At 43.3% G+C, this 24,198-nt stretch overlaps 1 protein-coding gene across 1 annotated transcript in view; it reads left to right on the forward strand.

Annotated features, from left to right (window-relative positions):
* OSGEPL1 (O-sialoglycoprotein endopeptidase like 1) overlaps positions 1–24,198 on the forward strand; it is a 505,200-nt gene that overhangs the window by 437,632 nt on the left and 43,370 nt on the right. Inside the window, exon 7 of the mRNA XM_044302718.1 lies at positions 7,527–7,598. Coding sequence (XP_044158653.1) covers positions 7,527–7,598 — 72 coding nt within the window. The remainder of the gene's footprint in view (positions 1–7,526; positions 7,599–24,198) is intronic.

Consider the following 24,198-nt stretch of genomic DNA (forward strand, 5'->3'; position numbering starts at 1 on the left):
GGAGGTGCAGGAGCATCAGGACCCACAGATGATGGGAAGGACAGACAACTCCTTTTCAGCTAAGGTGGTGGAGCCTTGACTGCCTAAAATCGGGTGCGTGCCACTGGGTGATGCAGCGGTCGGTTGCTGCAGCAGGCTGGACCACCACATTGGAGCCACAGTTCTCCCAGGCCACTGTATAGTGATGCTGCATATGTTGACGCAAGGCTGTGGTGCCAACATTGGCACCCTGGCCACGCTTCACCTTCTGCCCAAAGATTCAGCAAATGGCCATGTTCACCTTCTCCGGCGGCTTAACAGAAAACTGCCACACATCCGAGTAGGTGAAGTTACCCTAAACACTCTGATGTCAGTTGGGACGAAGTGGATGACCGAGTCAACCATTCAGGCACCTCTGGGTTGCTGGTCAAGACGGCTAACAAGTCTTTTTTTCCCACTAATACACCACAAAAAAAGGCTTTAAAACCTAAAACTGCACCGCACGGTGGCTAATAAGATGTACAAATATTTCCTAGTAATACACCCTATTAATGGCTGTATCACACAGCACTTGCACCCCAATAATAAGCAAGGTTTGCTGGAATTACAGAGGTATCATCTATTGCAAACCTAAAAGCAGCAGTATAATGGCAATTTGGATTCCCAGTTTGTGCAGCAAGGTGTAATAGTATTGCTCCTATTACCCAGGCTGTACACTCCCCTATTGGAACCTGTTCTCCTTTTATAGTGTATAATTCCTCCCTATCCTTTCCCTGCACTTCTAATGATCTTTCCCTGGACTTATATTCAGCCCAAAAAAAGTTTTAACGTTTTTTCTACCACTTTCCCTAGTTCCTGCTAACATCTCTCCCTGAATGGCTGAATCCAAGATGGCAGAGGCTATCTATAGGGCTGTGACATTAAAGGAGCTGGCTGGCTGCTGGTTGGCTGCATGCATGGCATTGTTGGTGGCCCCTTGTTCCCAGAGTTCTTTGCTCCATGTCCTAACACGTGCAGCAGCCAATTTAGGAAAAAATGCTATTTGTCACCATGAAGCGTGAGGAAATTCGGATTTGGTGCAAATCTAATTTCTCATCTCTAGTTATGACTTCCCCGCAGTCCAGCAGCTGTGGCCATGCTTGAACACAACAGGAAGAAGCTCCAGACTATGTGTGCTTCCACAGTCCTGGCCACCAGAGAGGCCAGCGCCTTTTTTTATAGTCTACAAACACATCCACCACTACTAAACTGCAGGGTGGTCATAACCCTTGGATACGAGCAGTGCATAATTTGATGGAAAAATAAATCAAGCCAGCAAAGGAGGCAATATGGACAATCACAATACATTAGTAAGTGGCTTGTATTAAAGAGGAACTGTCACCAGAAAATTCAATGCAATCTGGCAGCACTATGATACAGAGCAGGAGGAGCCAAGGAAATTGATAAATAGTTTTGTAGGAAAAGATTCCGTAAACCCTGTAATTTATACATTTACAGACGTGGACAAAATTGTTGGTACCCTTTGGTCAATGAAAGAAAAAGTCACAATGGTCACAGAAATAACTTTAATCTGACAAAAGTAATAATAAATTAAAATTCTATAAATGTTAACCAATGAAAGTCAGACATTGTTTTTCAACCATGCTTCAACAGAATTATGTAAAAAAATAAACTCATGAAACAGGCATGGACAAAAATGATGGTACCCCTAACTTAATATTTTGTTGCGCAACCTTTTGAGGCAATCACTGCAATCAAACGCTTCCTGTAACTGTCAATGAGACATCTGCACCTCTCAGCAGGTATTTTGGCCCACTCCTCATGAGCAAACTGCTCCAGTTGTGTCCGGTTTGAAGGGTGCCTTTTCCAGACTGCATGTTTCAGCTCCTTCCAAAGATGCTCAATAGGATTGAGGTCAGGGCTCATAGAAGGCCACTTTAGAATAGTCCAATTTTTTCCTCTTAGCCATTCTTGGGTGTTTTTAGCGGTGTGTTTTGGGTCATTGTCCTGTTGCAAGACCCATGACCTGCGACTGAGACCAAGCTTTCTGACACTGGCTAGTACATTTCTCTCTAGAATTCCTTGATAGTCTTGAGATTTCATTGTACCCTGCACAGATTCAAGACACCCTGTGCCAGACGCAGCAAAGCAGCCCCAGAACATAACAGAGCCTCCTCCATGTTTCGCAGTAGGGACAGTGTTCTTTTCTTGATATGCTTCATTTTTTCGTCTGTGAACATACAGCTGATGTGCCTTGGCAAAAACTTCGATTTTTGTCTCATCTGTCCACAGGACATTCTCCCAGAAGCTTTGTGGCTTGTCAACATGTAGTTTGGCATATTCCAGTCTTGCTTTTTTATGATTCGTTTTCAACAATGGTGTCCTCCTTGGTCGTCTCCCATGTAGTCCACTTTGGCTCAAACAACGACGGATGGTGCGATCTGACACTGATGTTCCTTGAGCATGAAGTTCACCTTGAATCTCTTTAGAAGTCTTTCTAGGCTCTTTTGTTACCATTCGGATTATCCGTCTCTTAGATTTGTCATCAATTTTCCTCCTGCGGCCACGTCCAGGGAGGTTGGCTACAGTCCCATGGATCTTAAACTTATGAATAATATGTGCAACTGTACTCACAGGAACATCTAGTTGCTTGGAGATGGTCTTATAGCCTTTACCTTTAACATGCTTGTCTATAATTTTCTTTCTGATCTCTTGAGACAGCTCTTTCCTTTGCTTCCTCTGGTCCATGTCGAGTGTGGTACACACCATATCACCAAACAACACAGTGATTACCTGGAGCCATATATATAGGCCCAATGGCTGATTACAAGGTTGTAGACACCTGTGATGCTAATTAGTGGACACACCTTGAATTAACATGTCCCTTTGGTCACATTATGTTCTGTGTTTTCTAGGGGTACCATCATTTTTGTCCATGCCTGTTTCATGAGTTTATTTTTTTACATAATTCTGTTGAAGCATGGTTGAAAAACAATGTCTGACTTTCATTGGTTAACATTTATAGAATTTTAATTTATTATTACTTTTGTCAGATTAAAGTTATTTCTGTGACCATTGTGACTTTTTCTTTCATTGACCAAAGGGTACCAACAATTTTGTCCACGTCTGTATATCTTAGCTTTTTTTCACTTCTTGTGAATACTTATCGGTACAGGGAGAAAGTGTTATCAGTGATTGATAGCATTGTATGTATAAATGTGCATAAGAGAAGGCTGTCAGTCACAGATAACCCCTCCTTCATGTACGGATAGCTGTTCACAGGGCTGCAGATGTAAATGTAAAAATTACTAGTTTTACTGAACCTACAAAACTATATATCAATCTGCTCAGCTTCTCCTGCTCTATAACATGGAACCTGCAGGTTGCACTGCATATTTAGTGACAGGTCCTCTTTAACTATCTCTACATGATAAATGCTGTTTGCTCAAATGAGACAACCCCTTTAAATGTAGCAACTAGCGTCGGGCAGCTGCTGCCAAAGTTAAAAACATCATAGGTTGCATCAATAAGGGCATAGATGCACATGACAAGAATGTATACTATACTTTGATTTATCAAGGCTAGCTTGTGCTACTTTATTGGGCCGCATCATAAATTACCTGCCTTTTCTGGTTCTCCGGTCTCCAGAATGAAATCCAGGGCAGCTCATAGGTGCCAAAGATTTCAGTCATTATTTACTGCATAAATAATTATGAATTAGCTGGCTTATGGCCTCAGCCCTTGCAACACTCTCCTCACCCCCTTTTTGTAGAATTTGCAAGGGCAGCCTAAAACGCATATTACCACTAGAAAAGTTGCAAATGCATTGAAAAAACAGGTGTAAAAAGATAAATTTTCCCCATAGTACTAACACTATTTAGATCACTAGTAACACACCCATAGAATATTGTGTACAGTTTTGGGCACCAGTGCACAAGAAAGTCATAGTACAGGTTGAGTGGGTTCAAAGGCAGGTAACAAAAGTAACATAGTACATAAGGCCGAAAAAAGACATTTGTCCATCCAGTTCGGCCTGTTATCCCGCAAGTTGATCCAGAGGAAGACCCCTCTCTAGTAGCTATAGCCTGTAATATTATTAAGCTCCAGAAATACGTCCATGGCCCTCTTGAATTCCTTTATTGTACTCACCATCACCACCTCCTCAGGCAGAGAGTTCCATAGTCTCACTGCTCTTACCGTAAAGAATCCTTTTCTATGTTTGTGTACAAACCTTCTTTCCTCCAGGCGCAGAGGATGTCCCCTCGTCACAGTCACAGTCCTGGGGATAAACAGATGATGGGATAGATCTCTGTACTGACCCTTAATATATTTATACATATTAATTAGATCTCCCCTCAGTCGTCTTTTTTCTAAAGTGAATAACTCTAATTTTGATAATCTTTCAGGGTACTGTAGTTGCCCCATTCCAGTTATTACTTTAGTTGCCCTCCTCTGGACCTTCTCCAGCTCTGCTATGTCTGCCTTGTTTACAGGAGCCCAGAACTGTACACAGTACTCCATGTGTGGTCTGACTAGCGATTTGTAAAGTGGTAGGACTATGTTCTTATCACGGGAATCTATGCCCCTTCTGATGCAACCCATTATCTTGTTGGCCTTGGCAGCAGCTGCCTGACACTGGTTTTTGCAGCTTAGTTTGCTGTTTATTAAAATTCCTAGATCCTTTTCCATGTCAGTGTTACCGAGTGTTTTACCATTTAGTATGTACGGTTGACTTGCATTTTTCCTTCCCATGTGCATAACTTTACATTTATCAGTGTTAAACCCCATCTGCCACTTATCTGCCCAAGCCTCCAGTCTATCCAGATCCCTCTGTAGTAGTATACTGTCCTCATCAGTGTAAATTACTTTACACAGTTTAGTGTCATCTGCGAAAATTGATACTTTACTATGCAAGCCTTCTACAAGATCATTAATAAATATATTGAAGAGAATAGGGCCCAATACTGACCCCTGAGGTACCCCACTAGTGACAGTGACCCAATCTGAGTGTGTACCGTTAATAACCACCCTCTGTTTTCTATCACTGAGCCAGTTACTTACCCACATACAGATGTTTTCTCCCAGTCCGAGCATTCTCATTTTATATACTAACCTTTTATGTGGTACAGTGTCAAATGCTTTGGAGAAGTCCAGATATACGACATCCATTGATTCGCCGCTGTCAAGTCTAGAACTTACCTCCTCATAGAAACTGATTAAATTAGTCTGACATGACCGATCCCTCACGAAGCCATGCTGATATGGCGTTATTTGCTTATTTCTGTTGAGATGCTCTAATATAGCATCTCTCAGAAAACCTTCAAACAGTTTACCCACAACAGATGTTAAACTTACCGGCCTATAGTTTCCAGGCTCTGTTTTTGGACCCTTTTTGAATATTGGCACCACATTTGCCATGCGCCAAACCTGTGGGACATTCCCTGTCAGTATAGAGTCTGCAAATATCAGAAATAAGGGTCTGGCTATGACATTACTTAATTCCTTTAGGATACGGGGGTGTATGCCATCCGGTCCTGGTGATTTGTCTATTTTAATCTTTTTAAGTCGCTGATGTACTTCTTCCTGGGTCAGACAGGACACTTTTAATGGGGAATTTATTTTTGCATTCAGCATGTCATCTGACAATTTATTTTCCTCAGTGAATACATTGGAGAAAAAAATATTTAACAGCTTTGCTTTCTCCTCATCGCTCTCTGCGACTTCCCCCTCATTACTCTTTAAAGGGCCGACACCTTCAGATTTATACTTTTTAACATTTATATAATTGAAGAACATTTTAGGGTTAGTTTTACTCTCTTTGGCAATTAATCTCTCGGTCTCTAGTTTGGCCGCTTTTATTTGTTTTTTACATGTTCTATTTTTTTCCTTATAGTTTTTCAGTGCTTCCGTGCTCCCCTCCTGTTTCAGTGAATGATATGCTTTCTTTTTGTCATTTATTGCTTTCGTTACAGTTCTATTTATCCACATTGGTTTCTTTTTATTCCTTAACCTTTTATTACCATACGGAATGTGGAATGGGTGGACTACAGTAACCAGAAAACGTATCAAAATTAGGATAATTTATTTTAGAAAGATGGCCGAAGGGGTCACCTAATATCTTCATATTAATATATCAAAGGACAATACAGGATTTAAAAATAAAAATGGAATTTTACCCCCTTAAAACCCATCCTATTTTGGGTGTTCTGAACGTTCAGAACACCAAAAATAGGATGGGTTTTAAGAGGTTAAAATTCCATTCAGCTGTTTTGGGCAAGTATGTTTCCTTCCATTCATTACTAGACTAGATTTCACCTTTTGAACCCTACTTTCCACCTACACTTTATCATCTCTTTTATAATTAGGGGGAAATATTGATATATGTGGTATGGATGATATAAGTGACATCAGGAACAAAAGTCTGTGTATATTTGGGCTAAGAGATCTGTGTAAAGGCTCATGCACACAAATGTAGTTTAGTTCTGCATCCAAATTTTTGGCGGATCAGACGCTTACCCATTCATTTCAATGGGGCTGCAAAAGATGCTGACCGCACACCGTGTGCTGTCCGTATCTGTAAGGGTACTTTCACACTTGCGTTTTTCTTTTCCGGCATAGAGTTCCGTCACAGGGGCTCTATACCGGAAAATAACTGATCAGTTTTATCCCCATGCATTCTGAATGGAGAGTAATCCGTTCAGTTTGCATCAGGAGGCCTTCAGTTCAGTCGTTTTGACTGATCAGGCAAAAGAGAAAACCGCAGCATGCTACGGTTTTATCTCCGGCGAAAAAAACTGAAGACTTGCCTGAACGCCGGATCCGGCATTTTTTCCCATAGGGATGTATTAGTGCCGGATACGGCGTTCAGAATACCGGAATGCTGGATCCATCATTCCGTTATGCGCATGCGAAGACTGAAAAAAAGGTGAAAAAAATAAATGCCGGATCCGTTTTGCCGGATGACTTCGGAACGACGGATCCGGCATTTCAATGCGTTTTTTCGACTGATCAGGCATTTTTAAGACTGATCAGGATCCTGATCAGTCTTACTAATGCCATCAGTTAGCATACATTTTGCCTGATCCGGCAGGCAGTTCCGGCGACGGAACTGCTTGCCGAATCTCTCTGCCGCAAGTGTGAAAGTAGCCTTAGTCTGTTCCACAGCCCCGCAAAAAAGATAGAAACATGTCTTATTCTTGTCCATTTTGTGGACAAGGATAGGACACGTCTAGATCGGTGTTTCCCAACCAGTGTGCCTCCAGCTGTTGCAAAACTACAACTCCCAGCATGCCTGGATAGTCTTTGGCTGTGCGGGCATGCTGGGAGCTGTAGTGTTGCAACAGCTGGAGGCATACTGGTTGGGAAACACTGGTCTAGAAGAGTGTGAAAAAAATGTCAGGGTGCACTCAGCCATGATCTGTGTTTTTCAATCCACGATTTGTGGACCGCAAAACATGGCCATCTGCATGAGCCCTTAATGTTATATTAGTAGATTAGTTTGTGCAAAGAAAATATTTTTTTAGTTATATCACACTTTTTTTCCTCAGGAATGGCATTGAGAGACTACGCATTGGTGCTGGAGTCTTAGAAAATACAGATGACATACGTTATGAACCAAGGTAATGATTCAGACTTGACTAGTAGTTTAGACGTTAGTATGACTCAATCAATCAAAAAGTTGTATACCAGTGTTTGTTAGTTAATCATTGTTTCTTAATGGTACCTTTGTTTTAGCACCAGAGTTATCAGTATTTCTTTAATTCTGAATAACTAATAATTTTACTCTTCATCTTATCACAGGAGTATGAAAGATAGCTTACATTCCCACACTTATATTTTTTAGATAATGGGGGAGATTTATCAAGGCTGGTGCAAAGAAAAAATAATTTAGTTTCCCATAGAAACCACTCAGATTCCACTTTTCAGAGCAAAATTAAAAGATCAATCTGATTGTTTGCCATGCATCCTGCTTTCTAGCAGGCTGTTACAGCAGAGAACAGCCTACCGCAATGCATACTGGCCCCATTAACTATAATGGGATCTGGCAACTACCAGGCAAGTTTTACTTTGCACTAGTTTGGCTAAATCTCCCAATGTACTGACTTCCTTCATACAGTACATTTCTAAAGTTCTTTAACCATTTCCCAACCACCCCTAGACTATTTATATCCGGGCAGTCAGGACAAATCTCTGCGGGGACTTTTTAAAACATCCCTGCAGAGATCGCAGCTGGAGCAGGGGGCTCGATGTCAATGACAGCAGGGCTTTCCATAGAGAGGATGAGGGCGAGGATGTTTTTTCACCGTTCCTGCCTTCCCTATCTCTCTATACACAGTGTTCAAGGACCACTGGGATTGGAGAAGGACTGCTGTGTACAGAGATCAGGAAGCTCCTATGCCCCTCCTTCCTTTCTACTGGGTCTTAGCAGAAACAGATCAGAGATTGTACCTGGTCAGATGAGCACCATAAAAAAAAAAAAAAATCCTACCCACTAGAATCTGACTATCAATCTAAGGCTACTTTCACACCTACGTTTAAATGCGCAGACGGATCCGCACCTATAATGCAAACGCTGGTATCCGTTCAGAACGGATCCGTCTGCATTACTCTTTAAAAAGAGTCTCAGTGTAAGTCAAACGGATCCGTCCTGACTTACATTGAAAGTCAATGGGGGATGGATCCGTTTTCAATTGCACCATATTGTGTCGGTGAAAACGGATCCGTCCCCATTGACTTACAAGTCAGGACGGATCCGTTTGGCTCTGCATCGCCAGGCGGACACCAAAACACTGCAAGCAGCATTTTAGTGTCCGCCTCCAGAGCGGAATGGAGGCGGAAAGGAGCCAAACTGATGCATTCTGAACGGATCCTTATCCATTCAGAATGCATTGGGGCTAAAGTGGTCCGTTTTGGGCCGCTTGTGAGAACCTTGAAACAGATCTCACAAGCGGACCCAGAAACGCCAGTGTGAAAGTAGCCTAAGCGTGGTTGGAGTCTCAGATGGGCACAGCATATTGGGCACTGAAATACCATATCTGTGCATAAAATTGAAATGTTCATTTTGCAGTCTTCTGCGCTTTAATTTCTACAAAATACCTATGGCATAACATTTTTGACTCCACCCCTTAATAGCTTGAGGGGCAGTGTTTCCAAATCGGGTCACTTCTCAGGGTTCCAGTTGTCGGCACAAGCTGTGTAAATCACCACATTTGAGCCTCAAAATGCACATGGTGCTTTATTACTCCTGAGTTCTCTCATACTTTAATGCAAAAAATTTGGCTTACATGTAGGGCATTTCTAAACATATTGGACACTGAAATGGCATATCTGTTCAAAATTTACACTCTGCACCATCTGCTGTACATTCATTTCAAAACACCTGTGCGGTCCAAATGTTAACTACACCCGTTAAAAAAATTCGGTGACGGGTGTGGTCTATAAAGTGGAGTCATTTATTTTAAGTTTCTTTTTTTATTTCACCTCAGAGTAGGGGAACACCTAGATCTGACAGGGCCCCTAGCAGACCTTACTATGGGTCCCCCGCCCTACCCAGCTTCCCAATATGCCTGCATCAATCACTCCCAGGCAACACAGAATGCAAGCCGCAGTGCCCCAGTTCTCTGATGAATTTACATTTTTCGTATTAGTGGAAGATATTTTAATTAAAAAAAAACAATTGTAAATCCTCTTTTTTCTGAACCCTGCAGTTCAAGACCACATAGGAGGTATTATCATACTCTGGAAATATTATGTATCAAAATTTGGGTGCTTTTTCGCCTATTGCCCCATGTGAAAATGAAAAACCTGGTGCTAAACCAATATTTTATGTGTTTCTAAATTCTTTAAAAACACTTTTGGGCCAAAGCCCTCACTACACCCCTCGATAAATTCCTTAGTCTGTGTAGTTTCCAAAATGGGGTCACATTTTTTGGGGAGTTTCCACTGTAGAGGTTCCTGAGGGTCTCTTCAAATGCAACATGGTGTGTGAAAACCATTCTAGCAAAATCTGCCCTCCAAAAGCCAAATGGCGCTCCTTCCCTTATAAGCTCTACTGTGTTCCCATACAGCAGTTTTTTACTATATATGCAATGTTGCTGTATTCAGGGAAAATATTTTAACAAATTGTGTGGTACTTTTTCTCCTGTTACTCTTTGTGAAAATGAAAAATGTGGAGCTAACGCAACATTTTATTGGAACAAATGAAATTTTTCATATTTACAGTCAAGTCACTATACACCTTGATGAATTCCTTGAGGAATTTAGTTTTCAAAATGGCATCATTTTTTGGATGTTTCCAATTTTGGGGTACCTCAGGGTCTAAAAAATTCTGACCTGGCACCAATAAACTATTCCAGCAAAATCTGCTATTAAGGTATTCACCCTTTAACTGCTACCTCCTCGGATGGTCCTGGTGTACTTGACAGTTCACCTACTGTGGTCAGAGACACTTCTGAAAACACCAGAGACACAAGCATTGACACATTTTGAACCAGGCTGAACACAGACAAATCCAAGGCAAACACTGATTACAGGCATGACACAAAACACAGACCACTGGCAGATAAACAGAACTGAAACCCATGCAGATAGACTACAAGAGCCAGACATACAGACTTCAGGAACTAGGACACATGGACTACCGGAGCAGACTACTGGAACTTGGACACGGTTCAAACATAAGATACATAAGTAAAAGTTTGCAAAAAAGAACAGGCACAGAACATTAGGACACATTTCAAACACAGCAGATACAGGAATACATATTGACAGACAGACTGATAAGCCCAATATAGGTTCTAGCAGACCACATACCACAGGCTCTATCTTAGGGATGGGCTGCACCTCAGTGGGGAAGGGCAGCTGTTTTGGGGAAGAAGATGGCTAGAAGGTTGGAGGAGTGTTTTAACTAGGGACTGGGGGGAAGGGTAATTAAATTGTAGGAGGGTAAGATAGTGCAGATAGAGACCTGGGACAAAGTAATGGAAATGGGGGAGGAATGGAAGGAGGGACTAGAACAGTTCAGAAGGAAATGTGTAGGGAAAAAATATACATAACCCTCTTAATAGTATGTATACTAATGCCAATAGCCTGACTAATAAAACTGGTAAACTGGAATTAGTGATTTGTAAGGAGGACTATGATATAGTGGGAATAACTTAGACATGTCTGGATAATAGCTATGACTGGGCAGTTAACGTACAGGGTTACAGTCCATTTAGAAAGGATTGCCAACCGGAGAGGGGGAGGGGTCTGCCTTTATGTCAAGTCCTGTCTAAAGATATAAGTGAGGGACATGAACATGTGGTGTCACTGTGGGTAGAAATACTTGGAGGCAAAAACACTAATACAATACTAATAGGCCTCTACATAACTTCAGCGTGTCCACCGCCAATTCTAAATGTAAAGTGTTACGCTCTAGTGTTGGAGGGAAACCCCACACCGAACATAGGAGGGAAAGGAAATAAGGCCTGAAAACTAGGGAAGGAAGATGGACACCTCCTAGTGAAAACCCTACTTGCCTTGACTGATCACCAGTATGAACAGACCCCAAAAGTAGGTGAATTCCTTCATAAGAATACTTAAAGTCCTATCTAACCCTAAAGGACCCTGGTACTAATGACAGGAATGAGACAACCTGTTCCTCCAAAAGGAAGAATGAATGTGAGTCTCCCTGAGGCCTAATACAAAGCAACAAGGAAATGCAACACACAGAAAAGTCAAAATAAAATACAAAAGAGAAAGGTAACACTTAGCTTCCAAGAAGCTATGGCAGCACCAGGAACTCAGTCGAGATCCAAACACCAGTTATTCACAGGTCCAACTGAAGCTATAAACCGCACAGCATTGTGGGAGAAACAACTATAAATAGGTAAAGTTAAATGACCACAATAGCAACACCTGGAAGTTAAGGGTGTGGCCAGTACCAGAACAACACAGACGCCTATTGATCCACAAGGTAAACATGTCAAATCAAACCATGTGTTGCCAGTCTTAAAGATCTCCTGTCACTCACTGTCGCTGGGACGTCCGTATGTCTCGGTACATCTGTGACAGACAGCTTCCTTGCTGTGTTACAATTAGACCATCTTCTATGCCTAAACCAGGCGTAGCAAATGTTAAATAAGATGGGCCTTCCGACCTGTCCCCTTCCCTACCTACACCACACACCCCTTTTTTAGGTCTGGCGTGAACTGGGGAAGAAGTGGCAGATTCTGCCACAACATGGGGTGTGACAAAATCCGCGGCAGATATGTTCATAAATGACCCCATTGTACCTAATGTGAAACATGGAGGAGGCTTGGTCATGTTCTGGGGCTGCTTTGCTGCATCTGGCACAGGATATATTCAATCTGTGCGGGGTACAATGACATTTCAAGACTATCAAGCCATTCTGGAGCGAAATGTGCTGCTGAGTGTCAGAAAGCTTGGTCTCAGTCACAGGTCATGAGTCCTCCAATAGAACAGTGACCCAAAACATCCAAGAATTGCTAAGAGAATAGCATTGGGCTATTCTGAATTGGCTTTCTATGAGCCCTGATGTAAATCCTATTGAATATCTGTTGAAGGAGCTGAAATATGCAGTCTGGAGAAGGCACCCTTCAAACCTGAGACAGCTGGAGAACTTTGCTCACGAGGAGTGGGCCAAAATACCCGTGGACAGGTGCAGAAATCTCATTGAGGGTTACAGAAATTGATTGAAGTTATTGCCTCAAAATGTTGTGCAACAAACTATTAAGTTAAGGGTGCCATAATTTTTGTCCAGGCCAATTTGTTCCAGCATCATAATTTTTAGGACTCATAGGCCCCAATTCCTTGACTCCAGAATTCTGGTGTCAAAAATAGGGCTTTTGCTACCTTGTGCAAAAATGTGTGACTTTTTTGCACTTGCTTGTGCAAAAATGTGTGACTTTTTTGCACTTGCTTGCGCAAAATTTTGCAACTTTTTGCATTTTTACTCCACTCACTCCAGTTTTGTAATGTGGGTGGAAAAGTGGGTTTAGTAAACTATGTTAATGAGTTTCACTCCAGATTTATCACTGAGACTTTTTTTATAAAAAAAAGTCACAATCTTATTGCAGGAGGAGTGTGGAGTAGGAAAACTGGAGTAACTTCTCTAGACAAAAGTGTTAGGTCTAAGGATAAGCCTAATTTATCAAGTAAAATGAGACATTTGATAAATGTGGCATAAAGTACTTCAACACAGACCCAAGCAAAACTGACTTAAAATTTTCCCCTCATGATAAATTCCCCCATAATATTTAGGAAAACTTGTTATCTCTTTTCATTTATTTTTTTATGATTTGTTTTCCCTCCCCAAGCTCTGGCACACCATGACAGCAACAGATGTCTGAGTGACACTGACATACATAGCCTTGGGTAAACGCACATATAAAGGCGTTAACATGCAGTGTGTTTAAAAAGACACCGTGCCGGCATGTCTCATGCTTTTTTCATATTCCAAAGCTTCCAAAGATTGTCCCTGATCGGAGGCAGACGTTGTTATGAGATTTTAAAAAAAAGTGGCTTGAGGGAGCAAGTGGATTTGGCATTAGTGACATGCAGCAGCAGCCATACAGAATATGATGTTAGGTAGGCAGGCTGACAGACAGCAGGAGCAACAAGATGGGGCAGCAGCAGCAATGAGAGGACTATTGATCTCATTCAGCCTGCCTGAACGGTATTACTATATTAATAGTACATTTATGCTGCACCTTAATTTAAACACCCCACCAAGAAAATTTCAAAATCCACCAAGAAAATTTCAACATTTCAACCATGTGGAAAGTTCACAGAAAGTGACGATTGAGGCATTAGTCGCATAATGCAGGTCCTAGCTTTGCCTGGACATTAAAAAACAGCTGGTATTGATGCAGTGACCACTTACACTTATGCTGCACCTTAAATTTAAAACCTCATTAGTGGCAGTGGCATGATGCAGTCTTTGCCGCACAGTGATAATCACAGGGAGCGGCCCACGTTATCTGCAACATGAGAGTACCAGGGAGGGATGTTTTTTTGAAAGAAATAATGCCAGCTAGGAATCATTCAGCGAGGCTTAGTGCACGCCATTAGCTGTCTAAAGGTAGCAGACTCGACTAAATGGTACGGCAGCAACTGCGCTGCCAGCAACTTGGCCAGGTGGGAATTAAGGTTGCTCACCATCGGATTACTGGGCATTTGAGTTGTTTCCTGGCCACGCATTCCGTTATTGATGGCTGACGATAGATTGGCGGAGGCGGAGTCTGAGCAGGAGAAGCAGAAAGGGATGATGATAATGTGAAAGACACCGTACTGCTCGTGGATTCGGCCTTGTTGCCGCAAACTGGACCAAGTGAAGGAGGGAACTTCTGCTGCGGTGGATGGCTGCCACCTCTGTTTGTCCATGGGATGGGGTGATGCCACTTCATGTGGTTTAATAGAGCTGTGCTGCTGCGTTTGTCTTTGCCTGCCCACGATTTTATTTTGCTCTTGCACAAGGCAATGCTTTTGTCTTCCGGCATTGCGGATAAAAACTGCCGGGAGACCCTCCTCGAGGCAGCCGAACTTGGCTTAGCTTTGGCACGTTTTGCTCTTTGATGCTGCTACCAAAACCCTCCTCCTCTGATGTTGCCTCCTCCTCATCACCCTGATCTGGTTCCCAGGCCCTGTTTAGCACACAATAATCATTGGAGTCCTCACCCTTCCTTTCGCTTCTATCAGACTGTGATCACGGTTATCGGCGAATCAGGGTTCCATGCCGGAGAGGGAGCGTGAGAAAGAGAGACCACATCCAAGGGAGATAAATGTATATAAAAAAAAATTGTATCGAGCGGAAATATGGGAAAAGTTATTGAGGCGCAAATGTGAGACAAATTACTGAAGCGCAAATGTGAGACAAATTACTGAAGCGCAAATGTGGGACAAATTATTAAAGCGCAAATATGGGACAAATTATTGAAGCACAAATGTGGTACAACTTGTTAAAGTTTAAGCATTGAATGAAAGGAGGTGGCGTGCATCAATTAAAGAAGAATTTCTGAAATCTTATTCCATGTCATCTATGCAGAGCAGGGGTTTATTCACGTCCAAAATTTTAAAATGTCAACCCAATAATGTAACATTACAGAAATGTATTAACCTGTCTACTTGGTAGAGCAGGGGTCTATGACATAAAAAAAATTGTTTGCCACCCGAAAATGTAAAAACAAATTATTGAAAATTATTTATTACCTGTCAACAAGGTATAGGAGGGGTATACTACACCCAAAAATAGGTGAATTTCACCTGAAAATTTAACAGACAAATTATTATTATTTTTTTACCTGTCTACTAGGTATAGCAGTGGTACATCACACCCGAAAATTGGTGATTTTCACCCGAAAATGTAACTGACAAATTATTATTTTTTTACCTGTCTACTACAGTCGTGGCCAAAAGTTTTGAGAATTACATAAATATTGGAAAAGTTGCTGCTTAAGTTTTTATAATAGCAATTTGCATATACTCTAGAATGTTATGAAGAGTGATCAGATGAATTGCATAGTCCTTCTTTGCCATGAAAATGAACTTAATCCCCCCAAAAACTTTCCACTGCATTTCATTGCTGTCATTAAAGGACCTGCTGAGATCATTTCAGTAATCGTCTTGTTAACTCAGGTGAGAATGTTGACGAGCACAAGGATGGAGATCATTATGTCAGGCTGATTAGGTTAAAATGGCAGACTTGACATGTTAAAAGGAGGGTGATGCTTGAAGTCATTGTTCTTCTATTGTTAATCATGGTGACCTGCAAAGAAATGCGTGCAGCCATCATTGCGTTACATAAAAATGGCTTCACAGGCAAGGATATTGTGGCTACTAAGATTGCACCTCAATCAACAATTCATAGGATCATCAGGAACTTCAAGGAAAGAGGTTCAATTCTTGTTAAGAAGGCTTCAGGGCGTCCAAGAAAGTCCAGCAAGCGCCAGGATCGTCTCCTAAAGAGGATTCAGCTGTGGGATCGGAGTGCCACCTGTGCAGGGCTTGCTCAGGAATGGCAGCAGGCAGGTGTGAGCGCATCTGCACGCACAGTGAGGCTAAGACTTTTGGAAGATGGTCTGGTGTCAAGAAGGGCAGCAAAGAAGCCACTTCTCTCCAAAAAAATCATCAGGGACAGATTGATCTTCTGCAGAAAATATGGTGAATGGACTGCTGAGGACTGGGGCAAAGTCATATTCTCCGATGAAGCCTCTTTCCGATTGTTTGGGGCATCAGGAAAATGGCTTGTCCGGAGAAGAAAAGGTGAGCGCTACCATCAGTCCTGTGTCATGCCAACAGAAAGCATCCTGAGACCATTCATGTGTGGGGTTGCTTCTCATCCAAGGGAGTGGGCTCACTCACAATTTTGCCCCAAAACACAGCCATGAATAAAGAATGGTACCAAAGCACCCTCCAACAGCAACTTCTTCCAACAATCCAACAACAGTTTGGTGAAGAACAATGCATTTTCCAGCACGATGGAGCACCGTGCCATAAGGCAAAAGTGATATCTAAGTGGCTCGGGGACCAAAACATTGACATTTTGGGTCCATGGCCTGGAAACTCCCCAGATCTTAATCCCATTAAGAACTTGTGGTCAATCCTCAAGAGGCGGGTGGACAAACAAAAACCCACTAATTCTGACAAACTCCAAGAATTGATTATGAAAGAATGGGTTGCTATCAGTCAGAAATTGGCCCAGAAGTTGATTGAGAGCATGCCCAGTCGAATTGCAGAGGTCCTGAAAAAGAAGGGCCAGCACTGCAAATACTGACTCTTTGCATAAATGTCATGTAGTTGTCGATAAAAGCCTTTGAAACGTAAGAAGTGCGTGTAATTATATATCACTACATCACAGAAACAACTGAAACAAAGATCTAAAAGCAGTTTAGCAGCAAACTTTGTGAAAACTGATATTTGTGTCATTCTCAAAACTTTTGGCCACGACTGTAGGTATAGCACTGGTACATCACACCCAAAAATTGATGAATCTCACCCCAAAATGTAACAGACAAAGTAGTGAAATGACATAAAATATAATAAAATACGTACAAATAAAAAATAATAGATTTGAGGTGGAGGTCCATATGGAGTAGGAGTTTGTGGAGGCGGTGGACGTAGCGGTGTAGGTTGAAGTAGCGTTGGAGGAGGACGAGGTAGCCAACACTGGTTTTTGGTTTAAATTTTAGGGTACACTCCAAAAGAGTGTGAAATATCCAAAATACAAGAATGAGCAATTGTGCTGTAGTATAACAATGGCTGGTTAAGGCCGGTATACATGTCTATTCTGCACAAGGTATGGACAAGTCCTGTGGGATCCATGCCTGGTTCATTTTAATGAACGTGAACTTTTCCACATTGGCTGTGGACAGGCGGCTGCGCTTGTCTGTGATGACGCCCCCTGCCGTGCTAAACACACGTTCAGATAATACACTGGCTGCAGGGCAGGCCAGCACCTCCAAGGCGTGAAGGGCAAGCTCATGTGCCCAATTTGGAGACCCAGAAGTTGAAGGGGGCAGAACCGTCATTCAGTACATGTAGGCATGTGCACACATACTGCTCCACCATGTTGCTGAAATGCTGCCTCCTGCTAAGACGTTCCATATCAGCTGGTGGTGCTGGTTGTTGAGGCGTGCTGACAAAGCTTTTCCACATTTCGGCCATGCTAACCCTGCCTTCTGAGGTGCTGGTGGTGCACCAGCGGCGTTGGCGACCTCCTCCTCTGCCTTCGCCTTGTGCTTCCACATTGCCCCCGCTGTCAGATGGGAATGCCACCAGCAGCGCATCTACCAGCGCGCGCTTGTACTCGCGCATCTTACGATCACGCTCCAGTGATGGAATTAAGGACTATACGTTGTCCTTGTAATGGGGATCCAGCAGATTGGCTACCTAGTAATCAGCACAAGTTAGAATGTGGGCAACTCGGCTGTCATTATGGAGACACTGCAGCATGTAATAGCTCATTTGTGCCAGGCTGCCCAGAGGCAACGAAAAACTGTCCTCTGTTGTAGGTGTATCGTCTGTGTCCTCTGTATCCCCCAGCCACACAGCAGTGATGGCCATGAGCTGGTTTGGGTGCCACCCTGCTGTGAACACTGTTTCTCCTCCTCCTCATCCTCCACCTCGTCATCCTCCAGAACTGTGCCCTGGCTGGACAATTGTGTACCTGGTGTTTTTGGGTGCAAGAAACCACCCGCGGAGCCATTTGTGAATGACTGGCCGGAAACCCTATGAAATGATTACTCTTCCTCCTCCTCCTCCTCCTCCTTCTGTGCCACATCCTCTTCCATCATCGCCAGAAGCGTTTTTTCAAGGAGGCATAGAAGTGGGATAGTAACGCTGAGAATGGCGTTTTCGGCACTGCCCATTTCGGTGGAGTACTCGAAACAGCGCAACAAGGAACACTGGTCTCGTATGGAGGCCCAGTCATTGGTGGTGAAGTGGTGCTGTTTAGCAGAGCGACTCATCCGTGTGTTCTGAAGCAGCTGAAACTCCACTATCGCCTGCTGGTGCTTGCACAGTCTGGCCAGCATGTGCAAGGTGGAGTTCCACCTTGTGGGGACGTCGCATATGAGGTGGTGAGCGGGAAGGCCGAAGTTACGTTGCAGCGCTGACAGGCGAGCAGCAGCAGGGTGAGAACGCCAAAAGCACACACAGACGGCCCGCACTTTCTGCAGCAGCTCTGACATATTGGGGTAATTTTTAAGGAACCTCTGCACCACCAAATTCAGCACATGCGCCAGACAAGGTATGTGCGTCAAATCGGCTAGTCCCATAGCTGCTACGAGATTTCGCCCATTATCGCACACCACCAGGCCAGGCTTGAGGCTCACTGGCACCAACCACTCATCGGTCTGTTGTTCAAGGCAGGTCCACAGCTCCTGCGCGGTGTAGGTTTTTTCCCCCAAACAGATACGTTTTAAAACTGCCTGCTGTCGTTTACCCCTGGCTGTGCTGAAGTTGGTGGTGAAGGTGTTACGCTGAGGATCCGGTAGAGGATGAGGAAGCGGAGTAGGAGGAGGAAACAACAAGCAGCAAACTGAAGAGCCCTGCAATCTTCGGTGGTGGAAGGATATGCGTCAAACTGCTATCTGCCTCAGGCCTAGCCGCCACTGCATTTACCCAGTGTGCTGTTATGGAGATATAACATCCCTGACAATGCTTACTGGTCCACGTATCTGTAATTAGGTGGACCTTGCCACAGATGGCGTTGTGCAGTGCACACCGGATTTTGTCCCCCACTTGGTTGTGCAGGAAAGGGATGGCAAGCCTGGAAAAGTAGTGGCGGCTGGGCACGACATACTGTGGGACAGCCACCGCCATAAGGCTTTTAAAACTCTCCGTCTCCACCAGACGGAATGACAGCATTTCAAAGGACAGTAATTTAGAAATGCGGGCATTCAGGGCCTGGGATCGTGGGTGGGTAGGGGGGTACTTCCTCTTCCGCTCCAGTGTTTGGGAGATGCAGAGCTAAATGCTTCCGTTGGACATTGTGTAGATGCTTGGTGACCCAGGTGGTGGTGTTGCTGGCAGATCCTCTGATTGCGGGGTGGCAGGTGGCACTGTCACTCCAGAGGTGGATAAAGAGGCAGAGACTGCAGCAGAAGAGGAAGCAGGAGGAGCCAAAGACCTTCCTTGGTTTTTGAGGTGTCTACTCCACTGCAGCTCGTGCTTTGCACTTAGATGCCTGGTCATGCAGGTTGTGCTCAGGTTGAGAACGTTTATGCCTCGCTTCAGGCTCTGATTGCACAGCGTGCAAACCACTTGTGTCTTGTCGTCAGCACATTGTCTGAAGAACTGCCACGCCAGGGAACTCCTTGGAGCTGGATTTGGTGTGCTCGGTCCCTTTCTGCAGTGGGCAGTAGCAGGCGTACTGTCTAGGGAACGGCCGCTCCGCTTTTCTACCCTGCTCCCTCTTCTGCTGTGCTGGTGGCTCTGTACAACCACCACCTCTTCCTCCGAACTACACAGGTCACTCGCATGACCTTGATTCTATGTGGGGTCGAGGACCTCATCATCCTCGAAATCATCTTCCACCAAGTATTCACCACTGCCCTCCTTGTCTGTCTGCACACTTTCAAAAGCCACAGCAGTTGGCACCTGTGTTTCGTCATCATCCGAGACGTGCTGCGGTGGTCCTCCCATGTTACTCATCTTGAAACATAAGGGGTTGGGCATCGGTCTACTGGGGCAGGTCTAGGTCCGCCCTGGGAAACCCTGCTACCAGAGTAATCAAAAAGCAGAAGAGACTGCTGCATGACTTGGGGCTCAGACTGCTTGTCTGATCTGCAAGGGGGTGAGGTGAAAGACTGATGGACATCGGCTGCAGGTGCCAACTCTGATCTTTCAGCAGGCAGAGTGGAAGACAATGTAAAGGAACTGGAGGCACTGTCAGCAACCCAATTTACTATCGCCTCTGTACTTGTTCTGGGCTGACCATTCGTAGAGCCGCATTAGGCCCAACCAAATACAGCTGAAGGTTCTGTCGACTACTGGCACCTGAGGAAGGTGTTTTACTTCTCCCTGCAACAGGAGCTCCACCAAGCAGCACCATGACTGGGACCACGGACCTTATTCAACGCTCTCCTCATATTTTTAAAATTAAGGATCTTGCCCAAAAAGGGTGTTTTTTAAAACCCAGAAAATGATTGCAGTATTTCAAGCTTAAACTTCACACTGCCTAATGCTGCATAGGCCCCATATGGAGGGTATTGCTAAAGATGGGTGCTTTTTTAAACCCAGAAAATTATTGAAGTATTTTAAGCTTATATTGCACACTGACAAAACCTGCATATGCCCCAGATGGAGGGTATTGCCAAAAAGGGGTGCTTTTTTAAATCCAGAACATTATTGCAGTATTTCAAGCTTGTATTTAACAATGACAGATGCAGCCAAGGCCGCAAATTTTGTATTTTTCCCTAAATGGGTGTTTTTTTAATAACAGAATATGACAGCAGTATATAAAGCTTGATTTTTACACTGACAGATGCAGCAAGGGCTTTAAAATTTAGTATTTTGCCAAAAAAAGGGTGTTTTTTAAAACCCAGAAAATTATTGCTGTATTTCAAGTTTAAATTGCACACTGACTAATGCACCATAGGCCCCAGATGGAGGGTATTGCCAAAAAGGGGTGCTTTTTTAAACCCAGACAATTATTGCTGTATTTTAAGCTTGTATCTTACAATGACAAATGCAGCAAATGCCGCAAAATTAGGATTTTTCCCTAAATGGGTGCTTTTTTAAGAACAGAATATGACAGCAGTATATAACGCTTACATTTCACACTGACAGATTTAGCAAGAGATGTAAAATTTTAAAACCCAGAAAATTATTGCTGTCTGTATTTCAAGCTTAAATTGCACACTGACTAAAGCGGCATAGGCCCAGATGGAGGGTATTGCCTAAAATGGGTGATTTTTAAAACCAAGGAAATTATTGTAAGTAAGTATTTCAAGCTTAAATTGCACACAGACAAATGCTGCAAAGGCCACAGATGTGGTGTCTTGCCAAAAATAGGTTATTTTTTTTAAACCCAGAATATAATTGCAGTATTTCAAGCTTCTATTTGACTGTCACAAATGCACATATGCTGTGCTGGTGCACAGAACTTGCATAAAATGTCCGCCACCGCCCACCTAACTAACAGACAGATAAAAGTTATTTTTCTGGGTCACTGTGCTTATGGTAGAGTAAAAAGATTGTGCACTGCACCCACAAAACAAAATCTTGGTAGATCGCTTAGTTAACAAGCACTTCAGAATAAAGATTCTGTCCTATTCTCTCCCTCACAGCAGCAGCAACCTATCCCTACACTAATCAGAGCAGAGTGACGTGCAGCGCTACTTGACTGCAGCTTATTCAGAGGCTGGGTCACATGCTGCACTGGCCAATCACAGCCATGCCATTAGTAGGCATGGCTGTGATGGCTTCTAAGGGCAGACGAGTTAAACGCTTGTTGATAGGCTGCTCTGCAGCCTTTCAAAAAGCGCCATTAACTCTCCAAACACCGAACCTGAACCCGAACTTTCACTGAAAAGTTTGGGTCCGGGGCCCAAGAATTCTAAAGTTCGGTATGAACCCGAACTTTACAGTTCAGGTTCGCTTAACCCTAACTGTGGAATATCATGGTGGGTTTTTTGGCCCCGCTCTTTCACAACTGCCACCTTCGCTGCCCTCAATGCTATTAGCACAGCTATGGGGGTTCATTACTACTACTACTACCACCAACACAGCTATGCCTGAGGTCTGCAGCCTCCTCCTCAGGGTAGTACAAACGTTGAATACTCTCACACAAGTCATCAACAGGGAGACCCTCTTGGCTATCTGCCGTAGGACATGGTGGGGTTTTCTTGCCACTTCTTATGAAAAAAGAAGGGGCAGTGAAGACTGGGAGGACTCCACTGAAAGCCGTCTTTGAGGCTGCAAGGATGTGAGGAGCAGGAGGAACACTGTGACCTCTGGCTCTACGGCACAGTGTCGGACTCTGACATCACCTCCAGAGCTAACCTGTCTATTGGTGTAATAATCACGTATATATGCTGCTGGTTTGAACAAAGTCCATCCCCAATAAATTGATTTGATTAGAAACGTGTTTGTGAACCCAGAAATAAAGGGAAACTGATTTAGGCCTAAATTTGTTATACCTCACAATTACTTTTGTGTGTTAGCCTGTGTATTGGTGTTGATAACCTATATGCTGGTTTAATTAAATTGAACAAGTCCCAAAAAACATTTAAAATCTGAAATGGAAACTGAAAATATAAAAAAACTGATGACTAAGGCGTGACACTATTTCTCCTTAATGCATACAGGTAGATTGCTGCTATACCTTTGTGTCTTGTAGTAATCACATACACTCACCTAAAGAATTATTAGGAACGCCATATTATTAGGACCCCCTTTTGCCTTCAGAACTGCCTAAATTCTACGTGGCATTGATTCAACAAGGTGCTGATAGCATTCTTTAGAAATGTTGGCCCATATTGATAGGATAGCATCTTGCAGTTGATGGAGATTTGAGGGATGCACATCCAGGGCACGAAGCTCCCGTTCCACCACATCCCAAGGATGCTCTATTGGGTTGAGATCTGGTGACTGTGGGGGCCATTTTAGTACAGTGAACTCATTGTCATGTTCAAGAAACCAATTTGAAATTATTCGAGCTTTGTGACATGGTGCAGTATCCTGCTGGAAGTAGCCATCAGAGGATGGGTACATGGTGGTCATGAAGGGATGGACATGGTCAGAAACATTTCTCAGGTAGCCCGTGGAATTTAAACGATGGCTAATTGGAAACTGAACCATGTGGAAACTGAAAATATAAAAAAAACTGATGACTGAGGCGTGACACTATTTCTCCTTAATGCATACAGGTAGATTGCTGCTATACCTTTGTGTCTTGTAGTAATCACATACACTCACCTAAAGAATTATTAGGAACGCCATACTAATACGATGTTGGACCCCCTGAGGCCGATTGAGGAGTGATGCTCAATTTCAACATAACACGCATAGGTAAATTACTGCCACACCGTGGGTATTTCTGCAGTAATGACATATATATATATATATATATATATATATATATGCTGCTTAATTAAATGAAAGAACTGCCCCACCCCAAGTAAATAAATAAAATTGCGGCCGTGTGGAAACTCAAAATGCATAACTGGTCGATTGAGGAGTGACGCTCAATTTCAGCTTAACACACAGGTATATTGCGTCACACCATGGCTATTGCATCAGTAATCATGCATGTATGCTGTTTAATTAAACTGAAAGAACCACCCCCAAAAAAATTACGACCATGTGAAAAGTGAAAATACGTAAATGGATGAATAAGGCGTGACGCTCAATTTCAAATTAACACACACAGTTACTATTGAGGTGCTGTCTCCTCTCTTCCTGTCTGTCAGCAGCCCTGCTTCTCTCTATTATACACAACACACACTATTCTTCTTTACAGTCCTAGACTTTTCCGTCACTTTCTCTGTCAATAAGCTTGATTGATTTCCGACTGTCCCTTATTGATTTTTCACTGTCCCTGACTCCCTTAGATTGTTTTCTTGGCAGACACTGTAAGACCCTACCACTCTCTTTCACAGCCCAGCATATAATGGCATTCAGTTCATTCTAATACAGTACCTCCCTGACTACTGCAGCACTGATTCGCTCATCTAGGCTGTCTGTCAGTCTGGGAGCCAATCAGGGCAAACCCTA

Source organism: Bufo gargarizans, chromosome 8, assembly GCF_014858855.1.
Source record: "Bufo gargarizans isolate SCDJY-AF-19 chromosome 8, ASM1485885v1, whole genome shotgun sequence".
NCBI lineage: Eukaryota > Metazoa > Chordata > Amphibia > Anura > Bufonidae > Bufo > Bufo gargarizans.